Genomic DNA, 19,593 nt, shown 5'->3' with positions numbered 1-19,593 from the left:
CAGCCCAGGTGAGGCCCATACCTGGAAGGTGAAGAGCCCTTTGAAATGATCAGCCGGGGGGAACGCTGCTCTTTCAGGAGCAGGCCCTTAGCCTGCCTCGGTTTCCCCACTGGCGGAGTGAGGGTAATCTTCCAGCCCCCACCATGGCCATGGGGATTAGGCTAGGTAAGGGGCTTCACAAAGAACTCCAGCGCTGCCTGGCAGCACAGCTCCGGCCTCACCCCCGCCAGGCCCCACACGCCCAGGAAGGAGACGACACTACAGTGAGCACGCTGTTTATTTACATCAATAGGTCAATGGAGCGGACGCTCATGGAACAGCAGCACCATTGCTTCACTTTCAAAACTCTAACCTCCCAGAAAGCAATCTGGAAAGGTCATCAATATAGTTTCGTAAAGTACAGAAGATTTCATAAAAACCCTATTGCTAGTTAAATTATTGGAGACTCAGTAACATTTAGTCTTTAAACATCATCTGAGGCTGGACAGGGGGAGCGACTTCCAACCTCCCTTCCTGCTTGAACCCAGACTCTCCAGGCTGCAACCAGAGGTGGGCCAGGCTCCACTACGGAGCCAGCGACCTGGCTCCAACGATCCTGTATCACAGCAGGGCCCGGAGGCTCTGTGGCAGTGCAGAGGGGCCCAGCAGGCTTCTCCCTGTCTCCACTGCCAGGGCCGGCGTCATAGCCCAGCCCCCGGGAGAAGGGCCCAGTGCAGCAGGCCGTGGGTCAGTCGTCTGCCGCTAGACCAGCTGCACAGGAAGTCCGTGGATCAGGCAGCAGCAGCATTATTCCATCGCCCAGACCCCCACGCCGAGTGGCTGGGCCAAAGGCAGTCCGTTAGGTTTGCTGAGAGGGGGACGTGCTGGGCCCAAGCTTTCAGCAGTCTGAGATTTACCCAAATCAACCCCTGAACCCCCCTCACTGGGGAGGGGTTAGGGCATCAGGCACACACGTCCTGAGACACGGCCGGGTCATACACAGAAACAGGCACTGGGGCAGTAAAGGGGGAGGGGGAGGACAGACCCCACACTGCCTGCCCAAGCACCCCAGCACTGCATGCGTTCGAGGATGGGGTTCAAAACCCAACCCCACAGCCTGGCCTATGTCCAGAGTGGGACCAGCCAATGCCCGCGCACTCAGGCAACAGAAATCAGGATACAGGGATACAGCAGACAGGTGGCTGTTAATCACTGGGTCAGGACATGGCTGGGCTGGCACAACTGGGTACTCTAGTGTGAGCAGAGCCTGGCACATCCTGACCGTGCCATGCGTCTGGGCACTCCAGGGAGCACAGACAGACCATGTAGTGCACCCAGTGCAACCAAGACCTTTGCAAGAGCATCTCCCCCGCTCCAAACACCCCCTAACAGCTGCCCTGCTCACAAGTACCGATCTCTGCGAACACGCTTGCCCCAGCCTGGCCTGGAGCGTGCCCCCAGAGGACAGCAAGAGACGCTGGCTGAGCTGTGACGACACCAGGCGGCTCACGGCCATGGGGCTGGGAGCCAGTTTCCACAGCCCTTGCACCAGAGGGACTTGGCTCCTCCAGACAGGTGCTTCCTGAAGTCCCTGTTCAACAAGGGGCCCTCGCAGCTCAGCCTGAGAGATCAGGCCGACTCCCAGCACCCAGTGTTTGCCCAGATGAAGCTGTCACTCTGAAAGCGACCCAGGCAGCGGGCCAGCCGCCAGCCCAAACCCAACGAGGACTGCCCAAGGACCAGAAAGCAGCCCGGCTCCTCAGCTGCTAGGGCTTCCCGACCCCCAGCCCCATATGCCCTGCCATAGTTACTGTCCAGCAGAGCGCGACCCGGGCCTGCTGCCCAGCCCACCTGGGCGCCAACAGAGCGGGTCAGGGGGATTACCCACTTTGCAAATGGCATGCAGAGCCCTCACGTCCCACTGCCCAGCATTGGAGAGAGGCAGGAGTTTCAGCCCCAGGGCACAGATCTCTGCACCGGAAGGGGGAGGGGCGGTGGACAGGGACAATTCCTGCATAAGGCCCCTCTGCGCTCAGGGCCGACCTGCCTACACAACACTGGCACTAGCGCCCATGGGCCCCACTGCCCCGGCATTGGCCTGAGAGAAGCTCACACATTGGGGCACTGAGAGAGACTCAGCGCTACAGTGCCTGGCTCTCACCCCCCGGGCTGCGTGAACCGGCCCGGCAGCACCAATGGGTGGGAGTGAGCACATCCTGCGGCTCCCACCGCACCCCTGGCCTTCGATCACAGGCAGTTCCACCGGACCCCGCGCCAGACACACCCCAGCTCTAACGGCCTCTGAGGAGCACCCAGCCAGAGCTTCCGGAGCCGATGCCACACGCCGGTGACAGGACCTGGCTGCATTCAGCCCCAGAGCAGCCAGAAGGGCCTGAAGTAGCGAGACTCAAACCCATCCCTGGATCGTGCACCGCTTGGCTCTGGTGGCTCAATGGAACAGATCCAGGGAGGAGATAAAGGCACCAGGGTGGGGGGGACGGGACTCGTTCAGCGGGGGGCTGAGGCAGCTCCCAGTAAAGGCAACGCACCAGCCAAGGGAGGCTGATGCTCAGTTGGGTGTCTGCCCGTGAGGCTCATGCCTCCCTCTGAATGCCTGGCGGGGGAAGGCCTCACCATGGCAGATGAACACTGCCCTCCTCAGCCCCCCCGTGGGACCCAGAGACCAGGAATTCCACCCCGGCCAAGCAAGAGCCCCCCGCCTGTCTCTATTTGGCCAGGCCAGGGACGGTGAGCTCCCGGGAAGGGCAGCGCCACGGAACATCAAGTAAATGTACGGTGCAGCCAGTCCCCTCGGGCTGCCCTGAGGGCTGAGATCAGCTGCTGGGTCCTCACCCCAGGCCCCCCAGGCCTGCAGGGAAGGTGCCCATCACCCCACCAGCATGAGGGCAGTGACCAAATCCCGGCACTGACAAAAGGATCCTGCTGCCGGGGGGGGGGGGAGGGGGGGAGGAGGAGGAGGGTGAGGCTGAACGGGAGAGTCCTGGTGCCAGGGTGCGGCTGGCGCTGCCGTGAGGGGCTCAGCACGAGATCCCGGTGCCGGGGCGTGGACCCTGGCTGTACCAATTCCAGTCCTAGGGGTGGATCCAGCTGCCGCGAAGGTCTCAGCAGGAGAACCCCAGCAGCAAGTGCAGTGCCCAGCCCCTGAGCCGGAAGCATCCCACTCGGGGGGGCAGCAGGCTCAGGGAACACCTGGTAAAAGGTGCCTGGGAATATTCAAGTAAACAGCAAAGAGCGGCACGGAGGCTCCGCCCACAGGCACCTGCTACTGCGAGAGCGATTGGTCGAGCAGCTTCAAGACACCGCCCACCAGGTGCAGGCTTCCCGTGACCAGCACGCGGATGGCAGCCGCTTCCTTGAGCAAGACAGCGCCGGTGCCCGCCACGGGGTGCAGGTGGAGCCCCTTGGTGGCGGGTGCCTGGAAGTGCGGGTCCCTGCCCTGGGTGATCCACTGCAGGGCGTGAGAGATGCAGGGGAACACCAGCGAGTTGGAGTTGAGAGGGCGCTCAGAGGAGGGCACGAAGAGCAGGGGGCCGCGCAAGGGGTCTGGCTTCAGCAGACCGCCCACCCCCTCCACCTGCATGGGGGGAGACAGCCAGAGGTCCTGCCCCACCTTCTCCTCCATCAGCCGGTTCCACTTCTTCTGGTTCTCCAGGCAGCGGGTCAGCATGTTCTCCAGGGTGACATTGAAGTTCTGTTGGTCTGCAAAGGGGAGAACAACGAGCTGCATCAGACGCTCCCAACCTGCCCGTTTTAATGGCCTCTCCGTCTCCAGAGAGCCGGGCCCCAGGGGGACACCAGGCCGCTGCACCCCACCAGCCGGCAAATCCAACCCTACACAGCAGGAGGGTCACAGATGAGAGGGGACTCCTGGCATGGGCCGACAGAGCAGCGCTGTGGAGCCAGTGGAGGGACCCGTGACACCAGCCCTGGCTTTGTGGGGCCGTGAGATTGGCTGGCGGGCTGGCCTGGTACATGGGGGAGCCTGCCCAGCCCCACAGCCTGGGGAAGCAGCGCGCGCATCCTCGAGAACCCTGATCAAAGCTATCTGACCAGCACTGCGGACAGGGCCCAAGAATCCGCAAGAGACCCCGACCCCCTGCAGAAAAATCCAGCGAGGAGGTTTCCAGGGACAACTTGCCCCCATCCCAAGCATTGAGCCAACCCGGGCCCCTGGGGCAAGAGTATTCCCCACACAGACATCCCCCAACGGCACGGGCAGGGCAGAATCTGAGCCAGACAGGGCATGTCTGCTCTAGGGCAAGTTCCTGAGCAGATTCCCGGTGGAGCTCCCCCTCCCCGGGTACTGACCTGCGTTCCCCACTGCAGACACCTCCGTGAAGTTGGGGCAGAAGACGGCGTAGTCAAACCGGCAGGGCTGGGGCACAAGAGACACAGCATCAGCACAACGTCCACGCCAGCAAGGGGCTGGGTACTGCAGCCTTGGGCGGCCGCACGGGGGAGAAGGGGGAGGACGACAAGGGGGGATTCAGCTCCTTACAGGAAGGACCTTGGCTACTGGCTCAGCATCCGTCACTATTCCTGCTGGAACCATTACAAACCAACAGGGGCACATTTGGTCTAGAGCTTAAGCAGGGACCAGGTAGCCAGGATGCCTGGGATCTATTCCTGCAGAGGCTACTGGGGAAAGCAGCCAACCAGTCACTGGAAACCGCCCCTCCCCCTTCTATTTTCACTTCTGCCACTAAACTAATCCAGCCCCCAAGACTCGCTCCCGGGATCGCCCCCAGCCACTGCACAGGGAGGCTGGGAGACCCTGAGTCCCCAGGGAAGGGCTGTTATAGGAGACAGAGGTGGACTGGACTCTAAGGGGCATGGCTGGGGGACAAGAGCGGGGCACTAGCACCACCTGGTGGCACTCTGTGGGATGTGTCAAAGCAGGTCCTGAACAGCCAGGCGGGTGCAGGGGAGGGGTCAGACACCACTGCAGGCCCCACCAGGGCCAGGCCCCACGGCTCTGAACCCACCTGACACTTCAGAGCCCTCTGCCAGCGCCTGCCCAAGGCCGGCATTACCCCATGGCACGGAAGAGGAGAATGAGGAACCGAGGGAAACAACTTAGCCAAGGGTCGGGGCAGAGCTGGGAATAGAACCCAGGAGTCCGGGCCCCCAGCCTGAGATGCATGCAGGTATCCGAGGCTGCCAGCATCCATCATCTGTAACCACCTTCCCCCAATTTAAATCCATTTGATCCGCTCTCCCCACATGGTCCAGCAGCCCTCCCCTCCCCCCCAATCTGCCGCCAGCCCATTTTCTGCCCTTACAAACCCGCCTGCCCGGCCGGCCCCAGCCCCCCACTGCCCCAAGGCACAGCGTCTCACCACTAGCAGCTTGAGCAGCGCACCCATGTCCCGGTCCCCCGTGGCGTTGAAGAGAAGCACCCGGAGCTCGGAGCCGCTGCAGACGAGACGGGCCCAGCCTGGTCAGCTGAGGGACTCTCGCTCCCAGCCCCGCTCCGGAGCGGGCTGGGCTAGCTGCTGCCACCGCGCAAGGCCCAGGAAGTCCAGCAACCCCAACCCAAGGCCTGTTCCACCCTTGATAGGACAACAGGGTCCCGTCCCCATCCGCCCTGGTGTCCTGGGACCATGCAGGTTGCTGGTACAAAGCCTCAGCCCTCCTCCCCTTCCCTGCCTACCACCCCCAAACACGGCCTGCTGGTCTGGGGCCCACCTCTCTCCAGCAGGAAAAGGCAGGTGCTGCTCCCACCCTTGGCATGGCGGATGGGGAGGCTCCTCCCCCAGATGGGCCACAGGAGCCTCATTCTCAACCCAACGGGCACCTCTCTGGGAAATCTCCCTCCAGCTGTGCTGGGTGGGGCTCAGGCAAAGCCTGTGACAGCAGAGCAATGGATCCCCCTCCCTGCCCGGCGCCTCCTTACTCCACAGGCTTCTCCTCGTTGAGGGCTGCCTGGCGGAACCAGCGCACACAGGCCTGCACGCTGCTGGTGGTGTGAGCCCCGTCGATGAACCACGTCACCGCCCCGTGCTGCAGCACCTGGGTGCGGCCCAGCCACTCCGTGTCCTGTAAACCTGGGAGGGGAAAGGGGGCTATGAGAGGGGCCAGGCCCACCCGGCAGGGACTTGCTGCCCCTACACCAGCTCCCGCCGTCAGCCGAGTTACCAGCTCCCTGGTGGGCCCGACTCAGCTAAGTTATGGCAGCATGAGGGGAGTGGGGACAAAGGGATCCGAGATCGGGGGGTGCTGGTGTCATAGAGCAGGCTTGGCTTGTTAGGGGTCTGGGGTCTGGCATGGGGCCCCGCTGACAGCACAGTGATCCATCCACCCTGGGGCCCGCACATAGGTACGTTAAACCCACCCAGAGCCATTCCTGCAACAAAACCTTCCTGGAGCATTTCACTGGGGAGACCCCAACACCACCACCAGGCCCCCCTCCCCTTATTCCGGTACCAAGCTCCCCCAAGCCCTGCGCTGCGCCAGCCCAGCCTGCTCCCCATCCCCCCGAGGCAGCCACGGCACCAGCCTCCCCCATTCCAGTGCTGGCTGCGGGGACACCGCCCCTGTGCCACAGAGGCAAGGAGCCTGTCAGCGACTCATTACGCCCGTGGCCTGCCCACCTTACAGCGGTGCTAGTTCCCAACGGGACGGGTACGGATTCCAGAGACCTCGCCCAGCCCAACCTGCCTGGGCTCCTGCCCTCAGGCCAGCGTCTGGGACCGTGGTGTGGGACGGCCCAGTGACCCCAGGGGAGGTAGGAGGGTGAAGGGCCAGCCTGGGACGGGTTGGTGCTGGAGGCTGGTGCTGTACAATCACCCTCAGCACTTTCTGGCAGCCCAGGAAGCACCAGGCTCCTAAGTGTTAAAACTGAGGAAACAGGAAGAGCTAAAGGGCAGCGAGTTCAAAATGTCAATGCACGGGGTGGGCCGGGGGCAGAGTCCAGGGCCTTGGCCTTGGGACCGACGCACGAGCAGTTACTGCCCACAGCGCTTCGTTATCTCCAACGAGCAGCAGTTCCGGCCTGATCCCAGCTAGCCAAAGCCAAGGGCAGGCACTAGCCAGGGAACCACAACAGAGCACCCACGAAATGCCCAGGGCAGGCAGGGGGCACCGGAGCAGCAGTGGGGCGGGACACACCCACATCCTTACCCTGCACCATGGAGCCGCTGGGCCTGAATGCAGGTGCCAGGGGCACAGGTCTCTTGCCTAGTAGCTCCGCGCCTGGCTGCAAGTCCTTCAGCTCCCCAGTACCTGCAAGGAGATGGAAGCTGGGCTGAGTCACCGTTCTAACAGCCCCACATGGCCGCCTGTAGCCCTCCTGTCACTCGGCCTTCCCTCCTCACACACAACAGGACTCCAGTCAGCCTGGGGGAGCCGCCCCGGGGTACGTGCCATAGAAACCAGGGTGGATTGATTTAAATCAAGGCGATTGAAATCACCGAGTGGAAAACCTCAATTTAAATCATGGATTTTCATCAAGGTTTCCATTTGCACTTTTGTGCTTTTCTAGCAAAAGGTGCATCCTCATGGATTGATACAAGCATCAAGGAACTTTCACACAACATTTGGTAGCTCTTTGTGCCCCCCAGGAGAGTACATGCGAACTCTGCACATTTACTTAAGCCATTTCATATTCTTGTTAATTGTACATTTTTAGTAGGTTAGAAAATGGTGTCTGGTGCATTGCTTCTATACTAGAGAATTAGCATTTTACTCATGATTTGTGTCAAGCTGCATTCGGATGGTAACTGGAATCGCGTTACACACAAAGCAGCACGTCACATTTTGTTTTAAACAAAAACCACCTTCAATGCTTTGGATACACAAACTGCAGGGTTTTTCCATGAGCTGAAGAGTAAGTTTCCAGGGTGGGTGGAGTCATAAATATTCATAATTTGAAAACTGAGCCAATCAGAGCTCAGGTAGGGAGGAGCTATAAAATAGGAGTCTGAGACCTCCGAGGTGGAGATCCTGAGGAGCTACACGATGGTGTCTCCTGGAGCCAGAGGCTGGGTCCCAACGCCTGTGATGACTTTGCCAGTCTCTTGCACCCAGCAGCACAGCCCCTGCCCCCCCCCACGGATCCAGCCCTTAGCACAGTACGTGACCTAGCACATTGATAAAGCTCCAGTTAGATGTTTTCCCCCGGTTCTCTCTCTACACAGAAAAGTAGCCTTGAACTCAAAGTCTTTATAGAGGCTCATCCACACTGATTTTGAATTGAAATGTTTTAAAAGGGCGTAATAGGTTTAGACCTTAACATATTTTGTATTATGTCACAATTCATTTTAAATCAGGTTTATTTTTAAAAAGAAAAACTTATAATTTAAATAAAATAAAAACTATCCCAAGAATCCCACCCGCCTCCCCAGCAGGGCCCCCCCTTAGCTTAACTCCCAGCACGTTGGTAACTTGCTGGCTTGTATTTGCAGGGTGCAGAGAGCCTCCCCCCCCCCAGTCTCCCCTGAAGCGCCAAGGGGTTCCCAGCCAGAGTTCCACACGCGGCACTTGGGAAAACACCAATCAGGGCATCTCCAGGGGGTTGCGGCTGGGAACACAAAGCCGGAGTGCTGGCTTCACATCCTAGGTGCCAGGCTGTGGGGAGCAGCGCCAGGCTGGACGGTCACATGCTGCGTACCCGGCCCGCCGGGAGACTGAAGTGCAGCCCAATCAGGACTTTCCCAGAATCTCCTCGGAGAGACGCCCCAACCCAGGAACTAGAGCAAGGGCTGGAATGTGCCGTTCAGCGCAGGGAGGGACGGCCTCCTCCCCACACACACAAGCTCTCTCGTGCCGGGGCCATGCTCCTTACCCTGATACCCCTGCTGCTGCAGCCAGGCCCGGGAGAGCTGCAGGGCTAGAGTGGCATTGGATCGCTGGTGCTCGCCCGCCAGCCCCAGCTGAAGTCCCTTATCGTCCTCTTCGAAGGCCTCCAAGTCAGGGCACAGGTAAAGCGGGCACTGCACGGAGAGAGGGGGCAGAGGGTGAGCCCTGCCCAGCTCGCCCACCTCCCCGGGGCAGCTCCGCCAGCTGGCCGAGAGCCCCCCGGTGGGTTCTGCCGACCTACAGACCAGGCAGCAGCAACTGAGGCAACCCCGCCCCAGGGCCCCGTGGCTCATATTCATGGGCCGTCATGTTTCCATCTGGCCCTGCGTCTCCAGGGATGGACCCCGAGGGGCGCCGGCACCAGCAGCGCCCACACTCAGCTGCTGCCCAGGAGAAACGGGGGAGCCCCTGGGATCACAGGTCTGGGGCCACCCTGCAAAGGATACAGAGTGAGGAGGGGCCACAGGAGCCCAACCCTCCCTGGGGCGGGAGGGAGGGAATTGGGACCCAAGGCCCCTGGCCAGCACCATCCAAGGGGGCAGGAGCCATCTGACATCCCACCCCCTGCTCCTGGCCTGGGTGCAGCAGGGAGAGTCGCCTCCCCGACCCAGTGACAGCAGCAGGATGCCCTCAGAGAAGGCATGTATCCAACAAGAACTCACCGGGCTCTCCCTGGCTCGCTCCCGCAGCACCTCCAGGGGCCGCTCAGGCTGTGGCACTGTGAACGCCGGCACACCAGGCTGAAAGCAACGCAGATGTAGTCACGGGCCCCGGATCCACGGCCTCCCAGGCTGCCCCCCATCCCCACGCAGACACCTGGACTCCAGTGACAGGCTGCTGGTCAGGGGCAGACCCGGACACCCAGGGGCGAGCTGGGACCCCTCACTCAGGTTCAGAGCTTGCCCCTCAGATGGGCCCCCACCCCCATGCTGCCCTGTGGCCTCCTGCACCAGGGGAGTTTCACTTCCCAGATCACAGCAAACAGACTTGGTCCTGCTGAACCAGGAATCTGGACCAGCCCGCTCAAGGCTGTCAGAGACCCCCTGTCCCCACAGAGCCCCGCAGTCTCTACCTTGAAGATGCCCCCTTTCTGCCAGGCGATTTTCTCAATGGTGTCCCCCAGGATGCTGGTGTGGTCGATCCCCAGAGAGGAGACCCCGCACACGATCGGCTTCCTGGAGACAGAGAGAAGGTGAGAGCCCAGCGCCAGGACTCCCAGAGGACGGCTCCTCTCCCCAGCTCTGTGGCCAGCCAGCACCCAGGAGGTCCCTGAACTCAGGGCACCGGCTGGCTCATGGGATCGGCACAGAACCTTTCACCTCCCAGCCCACGGCTGACACCGAGCCCAGCATGGCTGGAAGCCCCTAGCACCTCAGGGACGGTCAACGGCTTCCCTGGCCAGGCGTCCCCATCACAGCCACCAGGACTAGGCCCCTTTGTCAGCAGAGGAGTCAAGAACTGACCGAACTCCCCTACCAGGCCCAGCTGGGCTGAGGCCCGTTGGCTCGCCTGCCCCTGCCCAGGCAGTCCCTGATCTGGGGACAGCTAGTGGCCTTCACACGCTAGTTTCCCACAGAGGCAATAAGGAGGCGGGCGCCTGGTCCCCATGCCAGGCCCAGCCTGCTCCTACCTGATGATGTTGGTGCAGTCGTAGGCACCCCCAATGCCAACTTCCACCACAGCCAGATCCACCTGGAGGGGAGACAAGAGTGTGTTAAGGGGCCACCTGTGGCATCTGTGCCCAACACACAGGAAACAAAACAGTCCCATGGCACAGCCCTGAGCAGGGACAGAGGGAGCATCATACCTTCTCCTGCAGGAAGACGTGGAAGGCCATGATGGTGAGGAAGCGGAAGTAGGCGGGCATGCTGGCGTGGCCGGGGTCCTGCATGACAGACAGTTACCTGAGGGGACTCCAGGGCAGCAGCTCTACCCCAGGCCGATTGCTAAGCCACAGGACAGCAAGGGACAGACCCTCCTCCCTGCGCTGCGGGGCTCTGGCCCACTCCCCAGGGCAGCAGCAGGGACACGGCATGTGCAGGGCCCAGCTCATCTGAGAGTTTTACACGAATAGTCGACTTCACCACACAGCTGGGGAAACCGAGGCACGGAGCGGGGAAACTGACTTGCCCAAGGACACCCAGCACAGCAGTGACAGAGTAGAATTAGGATCCCCTGCTCTAAGCACTAGATAACCCGCCCACACCCAATCCTTACAAGGAGCCGGCCTCAGAGCAGGGATCTGACTTGCGCCTGGTCCCCCTCTGGACTCGGGAGCAGAGACTCGGTTACTGTACCGCACCGGGTGACTCCCCTAGCGTGAGATCCTACTGGCCTGGTCACAGGGCACACTCCTGCCGAGGAACAGGCGCTCTGCTCGTACGGGCTGCAGGAGGCAGCAGCAGCTTATACCCCCCACCCCAGGGTGGCAGCAGCTCCCTGCCCAGAGCTCCCACCACACACACCTTGGTCTCCTCCAGCCGGTTATACACCTGCCAAAAGTACTTGCTGAAGAGCTCCTTGCTGATTGGCTGCCCGTTGATGCGGATCCTCTCGCGCACCTGGACCAGGTGGGGAGAGCTGGGGTGATGGGAGAACAGACAGTCAGCACCCGGGACAGCTGCCCCATTCCACCCTCCCCAGGGTGCCACTCAGCACCCGGCAACGGCCGACTGAATCCATCCCCCAGGAGCCCCCGGGCCGCCCACCTGTAGAAGCCCGTCTTCAGGCCATAGTTGCGGAGGATGCGCTCCGTGAAGGCACATGTCGAGCCCTGGAAGAAGAAGTCAGCAGCGTTAACCATGGAGCCAGCCCTCCCCAGCAAAAGGGAACCCCCTGGATTGCCCCTCACCCCCACAGCGCCAGAGCTGCTCTCCTAAACCTCCAGCACCCCCACCCTGAGCGTCCCATGACCCATCACACGGCCTAGTTATTTCCCCACTCACCCCATCCTGCGGCGTGCTGGCCCATCATTTCCCCCGAGCCCTGCGCCCCACAGACTCCCCTTGCCCCCACGTGCCTCGTTCCACACACCCCTGCAGTGCCCCACGCAACCCCACCCCAACGCCCCCGCTTACCTTGCCCTTTGTCCCAGTTACATGGATAATGTTCAGTTGATCCAGGTCTTCGACCTGCCAGACAGAGGTTAACAAACCCATGAGAGGGGGGTCAGAGCTGGGGAGACACCCTCGCCCGGCAGTGCGCCGGGCTGGCGGGAGGGCTCACAGCCAGTCCCACCAAGCAGAGGGGCCAGTACAGCCTGGGATGTCCCCCCCGCCCACCCTCCATCCATCCCTCCCACCCGGCAGGGAGCAGCGCTGAGAGGGCTCTGCTCAGCCAGGGAAGGGGACGTGACAGCTCTCACCTTTAACCCACTTCGCTCCAAGAAGCCTTTCATGGCCTCCAGCTGCACCTGGGGGTCTCCTCGCTCCCGCTTCACCTGCTCCAGGTAATTGGCATTGGTCTGGAGGGTGTTAAGGGTCCGGATGGCATCCTGGAATGAGACTCACCAGATGAGGCACAGATCAGCTCTCCGCTGGTAGGAGGGGATGGTGGCCAAGAGCCAACGCTCCAGCCCCCTGTGTGTGCCGGAAGGGGGTCTCCTGCTCGCCCACAGAGGAGCCCCTGGCCCTACATACTAAGCTCACGGGTGTCAGGCAGCCCAAGCCCCCACCCATCCCTGGCTCCCAACACACAGCTGCCAGCCTTTGCTCTTCTGGGGGAGGGCAACATTACCGACCAGGCTCCCCCACCATCAGAGCCCCCATCACGGGTGGGAAGATAGCCACCTCCAGTGCCACCCACCCAGTCCATCTCCACGCCCAGGGCCCTCCATGGTGAGGGAGGGGGCTCATCAGCTGCCCCCCTGTGCCAAGAACCTTGTCTGCCCTGCACCAAGAGCAGTGCTGGAGCGTGACAAAGGGGAGCAGTAGGAACTCCCTTCCTCCCTGCCAGGTGAGTGCTGATCAGACCACACCAACCCCAGCTTTCGCTTCCAGCCAGAGCAAACAAAAGGCTGAGTTCAGGGCCCGGAGGGGGGGCACCACGCTGCACCACTGGTCACTCACGCACTGGAGGGCGAAACATAGCGGCCAGGCCAGAACCAGCCACTAGCTCCGACTGCTCCACAGTGGCCTTCGGATCACGGGCTGCATTCAGAACAGCAGGACTTGCACACGGCTAGCTTGTCTTGCCCTGCTACAGTTATGGGACTGCAAAGCCACAGTCCAAGGTACGGTGCTTGGAGCAGGGGGAACTGAAATCCAGTGTCCTTTAGCTAGCTAGGTGATTGGCAATGCATCTCCCTGCCTCCTGCTCAGACCAGACTCGGGGGCCGGGGCAAGAGAGACGACTGAGAACTCTTTACAAATACACACGATGAAGGACCACAAGCGACACCCCAGACGGGAAATCCCCACCGAGGAAGCACTGGAGAGGAAGAGTCTCAGTGGTAATTCCAAAAGCAGCTGCCAGACGAGAGAGGAGAGGGGAAGGTGCGTGAAATCAGCCCTGATAACTATTTCCAAGGCATGGGGAGCGGGGACAGAGCGTACGCCGATCACGAGACAAGCCCCAGGAACACAAGCTGGAGCATTGGTGTAACAGAGCCCCAGGGTGTGTTGGGTGGATCCACCGGCAGTACAATCCACCCACAGTCAGCACCAGAACACTTTAAGCGCAATATATTTTCACCCCTTGCCATTACTAATATTGGTTCTATTGCAGTAGTGCCTAGAAAGCCCGACAGAGACTGGGCTCCCATTGTACTAGGCACGGCAGATATTCATGGGAGAGACCCTCTGCACCAAAGAGTTTATAATCTAAGCAGACAAGACAGTCAGAGGGTGAGAAGGGAAACTGAGGCACAGAGCGTGCCTCACTGTGGCAGAATCAGTACCCAGGGTTCCTGACTTCCAGTTCTGTGCCCCAACCCCGGGGCCCCAGTAGTAGTATCTGGAGCGGAGCATTTAAGGGCTATATAGTCTCACACGCTTCGATGGTAGCACTGTCTGCGTCACTGTGTTTTAAGGTGCCGGTTTTCCAAGGCCCAGAATAGCCTCTTTAAATGCTGATTAACACATTTCCCAGGGATGGCTTTAGTTCCAGTATGCCTCGTGCAGAGTAGCAATTTATTGGGGTTTCTTAAAGTACCTCTGGGGGTAGACTGTGCAGCTCTGGCAGGGGCTGGACAGTAACCAGATATACTCCCCGCAATTCACCTCTATAAAAAGCACTGGCCACGCTCCTCCAGATACATGTGGCTATTTATACTGGGTGGGACACTGTATCTCCCTGGGTTTCCAGGGACCAAAGACACTGAACGCACAATCCGCTTCTTGCCTTCTCTCAGCTGAGCCAGAGCTGGATGGAATCAGGTCTTCCCCACACTGCACCAGAACTCCTGCGCTCCCCACATCATGCATTGCTCCCCTTCTCCAACAGGGACAAGAAGCCAGCCCGCTACCTATGGTTACCCCAAGCACTTCCCAGCTAGGCCCAGGCACACAGTAGCTCATGTAGATTATTATTAGGCACTATCACAATACAAGGGACTCCCGTCATAAACCAGGCCCTGTTGTGCTAAGTGCTGTACAAACACTTAATGAAGAGACAGTCCCTTCCCCAGGGACCGAAACTCACCTCCATCCTTCATCACTATTACTGATGACTACTGACACTGGGGCACCCAAATCACAAAACTGACACTGCTCAGAACTCAGCCAGGTGTTAAGACTGTGAATCCCATGTGATCCTGACTCACTTCCTGCCCCAACATCATTTAATTAGACGCAAAGCCCCCCCCTTCTCCCCACATTATGTTCAGGCCACATGACGCTGCACGGTCAGAGTTGGTTTTAAAACAAAAGTAACAAAGTGTAAAAATCAATGTTGAACATGGCCACAGCCCAGATCCTTTTGACTTTACAGGAGAAACTGAGTGAGCAACCCAGCAAGCGCCACAAAACGTGAACGAAGACATTAGCCGGGTGCAGCCAGCCATGTTAATGGTGCTTTGGAACATTATCGTTTGCATCATCGGACATTCTGATTCCAATTCAGCTACCTTCATATTGCTTTAGCAGTGCTTTATGCATTTCACTCCTCTAAGATCATCCAGCATCTATTAACAGTCACTGATTTCCACATATTCAAAGCCCATTCTTTTGAAGAGAAAACACACCCACACCCACACAGATCTTCAGCTTACATAGAAGAGCTCTCCGATTTAGAGACCTTTTCTACAGGACATTCTCAGGATGCAATTTTCAAGTGTAACTACCTGATAGTTGACACCCGATACCTGATCAGTTTTTTCCCCCCCCCAAACTTAAGTCAGGGACATCCTATCAATCAGTGCCAACCGTTTTCTACGTTAAGATTCAAATGTAAGCTGTTGTGATGAAAAAAAAGTGATACTGTTATTTGTACAGAAGTGACTTCATTGAATTTGACAAAATGCAGGAAGCGCAGCTTTGCTGGTTTGGATGCAGGCAGAGGATGAAGGAAGGGCACCTGGTGAAAGCACCATAGCAGAAGAGGGTGATAGGAAAGAGATGCTGAGGAAGTGATGGCTGGATTGCATCAAAGAAGATGGTAAGCAGGTGGACCTCAGTGCTGCCTCAGACAAAGACGGTGGATGCTTGCATGACAATCTTATTTGTCAGAGATTGATGGCAGGAGAGAGATCACTTGATCATTATCTGTTAGATTCACTCCCTCTGGGGCACCTGGCATTGGCCACTGTCGGCCGACAGGACACTGGGCTGGATGGACCTTTGGTCTGACCCAGTATGGCCATTCTTATGTAATCCAACCCAAATTGATGGGATAAGGGTGATTTCATTTATTCAGTGGTTTCCCCCACAAAACCAAAGTTGGTTGAATGATTTTTCCCAAATACTTCCCAACCTTTGTTTGAAGTACTGTGCCGAAAGCCCATTGAAATCAATGGCATCTTTCCATTGAGTTCAATCAATGGGAAGAAAGTTATGAAAGAAGGAAGACAGGGAATTGTTAAGTAGAAACTGTTAGGCAAGCTTGGCTATTAGAACCTACTAGGAAGAGAGCCCTACCCCAGTCACCCTGTAACTACTTTTGAGCCCATAAAGCCCTATGCAGTGTCAATATGAGGCGCATCACGGAAAATAAAAGTCAGAACGGGCAAAGGGGTTGGGGGTGACCCACTAAGGTTTGCACCAGAATTGGGATGAGGACCAAGTCCCCCAAACAGCATCAAAAGCAATTTATAAATAGCACCAACCCCCAGCACAGCCCCCTGCCTCCACATGCCCAGATGCCCCCCCAAAAGCCCTCGATCCTCCCCCCACATGCCTGAACCCCCTTCGATTCTCCCCCCACTGAAAACCTGCATATCAAATAGGATGTGCCCATACCAGCCTCCCATCCACCTCCACCCTATTGCAGCCCCCCCGCAAGCCTGCTCCCCGCCCCCCCAGCTAAAGACATGTGCCCATGGAACAGGCTGCGCGACCCAGACCCACCCCCCATCCGCCCTGCCCCCCAGCTAAAGACATGTGCCCATGGAACAGGCTGCCCGGCCCCCCGATCCCACGTGTCCCGGCTGATGTAACCGGGCCGGGCCGCCCCCGCGCCGGTACCTGATACTCCATCCTGGGCACGCGGGCCGGCCTGGTGCTGAAGCAGCGCTGCCCGCCGGCCGCCCCCGCCACGAGCCGCAGCGCGGAGTGCAGCCCGCGGAGCCCGCGAAAGCCCATCCCGCCTCCCGCTGACAGGCGGCCCCCGCCGCCTCCGACCGGCGCAGCCCCGCACCCCTCCCACGTACGTGCGGCCGCGCCCCGCCCCTGGAGCCACCGCCCACCGCCAGCGCGCGGCAGCGTGGGGCCGCCCTCTTTGTGAGGGGCAATCCGCGGGGAGAGCGAGCCCGGGAAGGGCGACGGCCGCCATCATTGTGAGGGGCACCTTATTCTCTTAAAGGGCAACACTGTCTTTCATTTACTGATTGTGGCTACTATGTCCCCTACAGCAAGCGGGGCAGGGGACACAAAACTGATCTCCTACAGATGCAGCAGCCTTCCTCCCTCCCCCCCCCCCCCAGCACTCTGCCAAGTGCTACACACAGTGCTCAATTCACTCCCTCCTGAAGGGCCGTCCAACCCCCACCCCCCACTAACTGCATTAGAAAAGACGTGTCAGGTCCCACATTGGAGAGGGCCCATGTTCCCATAGCGTCTGCAGGGGAACATCCCCAGATCAATTCATGTTTGCACACATACTGCTTAGTACCTAAAGCAGGGGTGGGCAAACTACGGCCCGGGGGCCACATCCAGCCCTTCAGACATTTTAATCCGGCCCTCAAGCTTCCACCGGGGGAGCGGGGTCCATGGCTTGCCCCGCTCCGTGCATGCCAAGGCCGTGAACCACAGCTAATGGGAGCTGCAGGGGCGGTGCTTGCGGACAGGGTAGCGTGCAGTGCCGCTTGGCCGCATCTCCACGTAGGAGCCGGAAGAGGGATATGCCGCTGCTTCTGGGAGCTGCTTAAGCTATGCGCCACCCAGAGCCTGCGCCCCTGCCCCCGCACATGCCCCGACCCCCTGTCCCGGCCCTGATTCCCCTCCCATCCTCTGAACCCTCAGTCCCAGCCCTCCTGTAACCCCAACCCCTCATCCCCTGCCCCACCTCAGAGCCAGGACCCCCAGTCGGAGCCCTCACCCCCCCCACACACACACACCCCAACCCCCTGCCCCAGCCCAGAGCCCCCTCCTGCACCCTGAATGCATTTCTGGCCCCACCCCACAGCCCGAGCCGGAGCCCTCACCCCCCTCCCACACTCCAACCCCCAATTCGTAAGCATTCATGGCCCGCCATATAATTTCCATACCCAGATGTGGCCCTTGGGCCAAAAAGTTTGCCCACCCCTGATCTAAAGCTTTCCAGTGCACATGGCGAGGAAAAACCGCCACAACACAGGGGGCACACTGTGTGTTGTGGAGTTCAAGGTCAGCTGGCACAGAGAGGCAGCGCAAAGTTCAAGCAATCCTGCCAGTTCAATAAAAGCTGCTTTTATTACAAAATGGAATGTCATGGCGGTGTCTTCCTATGAAAACATCACACCCCCCACTGAAGGAAACGATCAACTACAGCCAGGCTATTTCAGGGCCTAACCCACTCCCCACAAAAATACACAGCAGATGCTCCGCTTTTTAGTTGAGCTAAACACCGTTCCTGCACTGTTTTCTCCTCATGGTGCAAATACACCTCTATCCAGATACAACACGACCCGATATAACACGAATTCGGCTCTAACGCGGTAAAGCAGCACTCCGGGGGGGGAGTGGGAGATACGCACTCCGGTGGATCAAAGCAAGTTCGATATAACGCGGTTTCACCTATAACACGGTAAGATTTTTTGGCTTCCGAGGACAGCGTTATATCGGGGTAGAGGTGTACATAGGCAAGCTGTGCATTCCATCCCAATTAAATAGACACATGCGAAGGTCTTTTTTAAAAGGATTTTGACGAGGACCTAAACGATAATTTAATAGCAAGCTTTAAACACACCCAAGCCAGATACACCATAGTCGGCATATTCCAACTAAAGCCTCCGTTAACCAATAGCTGGAGGTGCAGACAGCTCTACCTCCCGCTCACCATTCCCAACTCTTAACGACATTTATAGCTTTAGCGGTGAAGTTAGTATCATGGCCCCCAATTTAAAACAAAATTAAATTACCATCTCAATTCTTCGAGTGTAGGGGCAGCTCCACCACATTCAGCCAGTCTCTCTCCTACAGTTCGCAGGGCTGTTGCTAAGTGTGGAGATTACAAGAGATTACAACTGTAGCAAAGACCAGTTTTTAGTACAGGAGCCATTTGTTCCCGTTCAGGATTATCATCTACTGCCTGTATCGTGGTAGCACCTAGGAGCCCCAAGTCAGGGAGCAGGGTCCCATTGTGCTAGACACTGTACAAACACACAACAAAGACAGTCACTGCCCCAAAGTGCCTCAGTGGAAAACATGCAGGGAAAGGGTAGGAATCATTACTCTAAAGTGGCCACTGCTCTGGAGAGAAAGGAATCAGCAGTTCAGCCAGATTTTGTTCTTGCTCATGTCTTGAGGCAGGAGCTAACTTGTTAACACTGTTCAGCATTATCTTTGTCAACGCGGATTTATCACAAGAAAAATACTGGTTTCTGCATCCAAACTATTCTCTAACAAAGAGATTTGAGTTATCACTGCCTGGGCCGCTAACCTCATCTACAGCAACACCTGTTCTTATTCAAAAATTAAGCACAGTAAATCCCCATTACTTTATAAAACTATTTTTATCAGTGTAAGGACAGAGCAAACAGCGCCAGCCTAGCCGTTAAAGGGGACATCACCAACTTAATTACAGGTGTGGGAACTGTTACCTACTTTCTCATAGAGCACATCAAAGAGCTGCTGTTCCATTTCCCCCCATTTGTTCAAAAATTCACACAAGAGAGAGAAATCATTTAAAAACGAGACATATGATTGTTTCTTCACAACAACGGGCAGAGGGCACCAGGGCCAGTGTATTGCCTGCAGCTAACTTGATTCATATCCCTTTAACACCAAAAGCTTCCCAAAACTCCCCATGGTTTCCGAACTCCATCCCAGAGACGAGATTTACCTTACACATGTCCTTTATCATCCTTACTTTCTGCTCTGAAGCCAGTTTCATCTCTGCTGCCTGCTGTTTACAGACCTCACGCTGGCGTGTTGCTACTAGCCCAGTTGAAGGACAAAGGTTATCAGCAGCTGCATTCTGCACACATTACTCTTATTTCAA

General features: G+C 58.3%; 1 protein-coding gene across 3 annotated transcripts; it reads right to left on the bottom strand.

The window, feature by feature from the left end:
• Positions 1 to 928: 928 nt before the first annotated feature.
• On the bottom strand, positions 929 to 19,533 carry FPGS (folylpolyglutamate synthase). Of its 3 annotated transcripts, XM_054007535.1 has the most exons (16): positions 19,435 to 19,533; positions 18,512 to 18,587; positions 12,164 to 12,292; positions 11,877 to 11,930; positions 11,508 to 11,572; positions 11,265 to 11,379; positions 10,607 to 10,684; positions 10,430 to 10,491; positions 9,872 to 9,974; positions 9,462 to 9,539; positions 8,786 to 8,933; positions 7,123 to 7,224; positions 5,897 to 6,047; positions 5,340 to 5,415; positions 4,309 to 4,375; positions 929 to 3,699 (listed from the first exon to the last, which is right to left on the bottom strand). In XM_054007535.1, the coding sequence occupies exons 2-16, from the start codon at positions 18,548 to 18,550 to the stop codon at positions 3,263 to 3,265; spliced, it is 1,704 nt and encodes a 567-aa protein (XP_053863510.1). In that variant the 5' UTR covers positions 18,551 to 18,587; positions 19,435 to 19,533; the 3' UTR covers positions 929 to 3,262. The 3 variants fall into 3 exon arrangements, with proteins under 3 accessions (XP_053863510.1, XP_053863511.1, XP_053863508.1); XM_054007536.1 differs by lacking the exon at positions 19,435 to 19,533 and having other exon boundaries at positions 18,512 to 18,696; XM_054007533.1 differs by lacking the exons at positions 18,512 to 18,587; positions 19,435 to 19,533 and adding an exon at positions 16,419 to 16,573.
• Positions 19,534 to 19,593: the final 60 nt, after the last annotated feature.

This window comes from Malaclemys terrapin, chromosome 17 (genome assembly GCF_027887155.1).
Source record: "Malaclemys terrapin pileata isolate rMalTer1 chromosome 17, rMalTer1.hap1, whole genome shotgun sequence".
Lineage (NCBI taxonomy): Eukaryota > Metazoa > Chordata > Testudines > Emydidae > Malaclemys > Malaclemys terrapin.
This window is presented reverse-complemented; position numbering and strand designations above follow the sequence as displayed.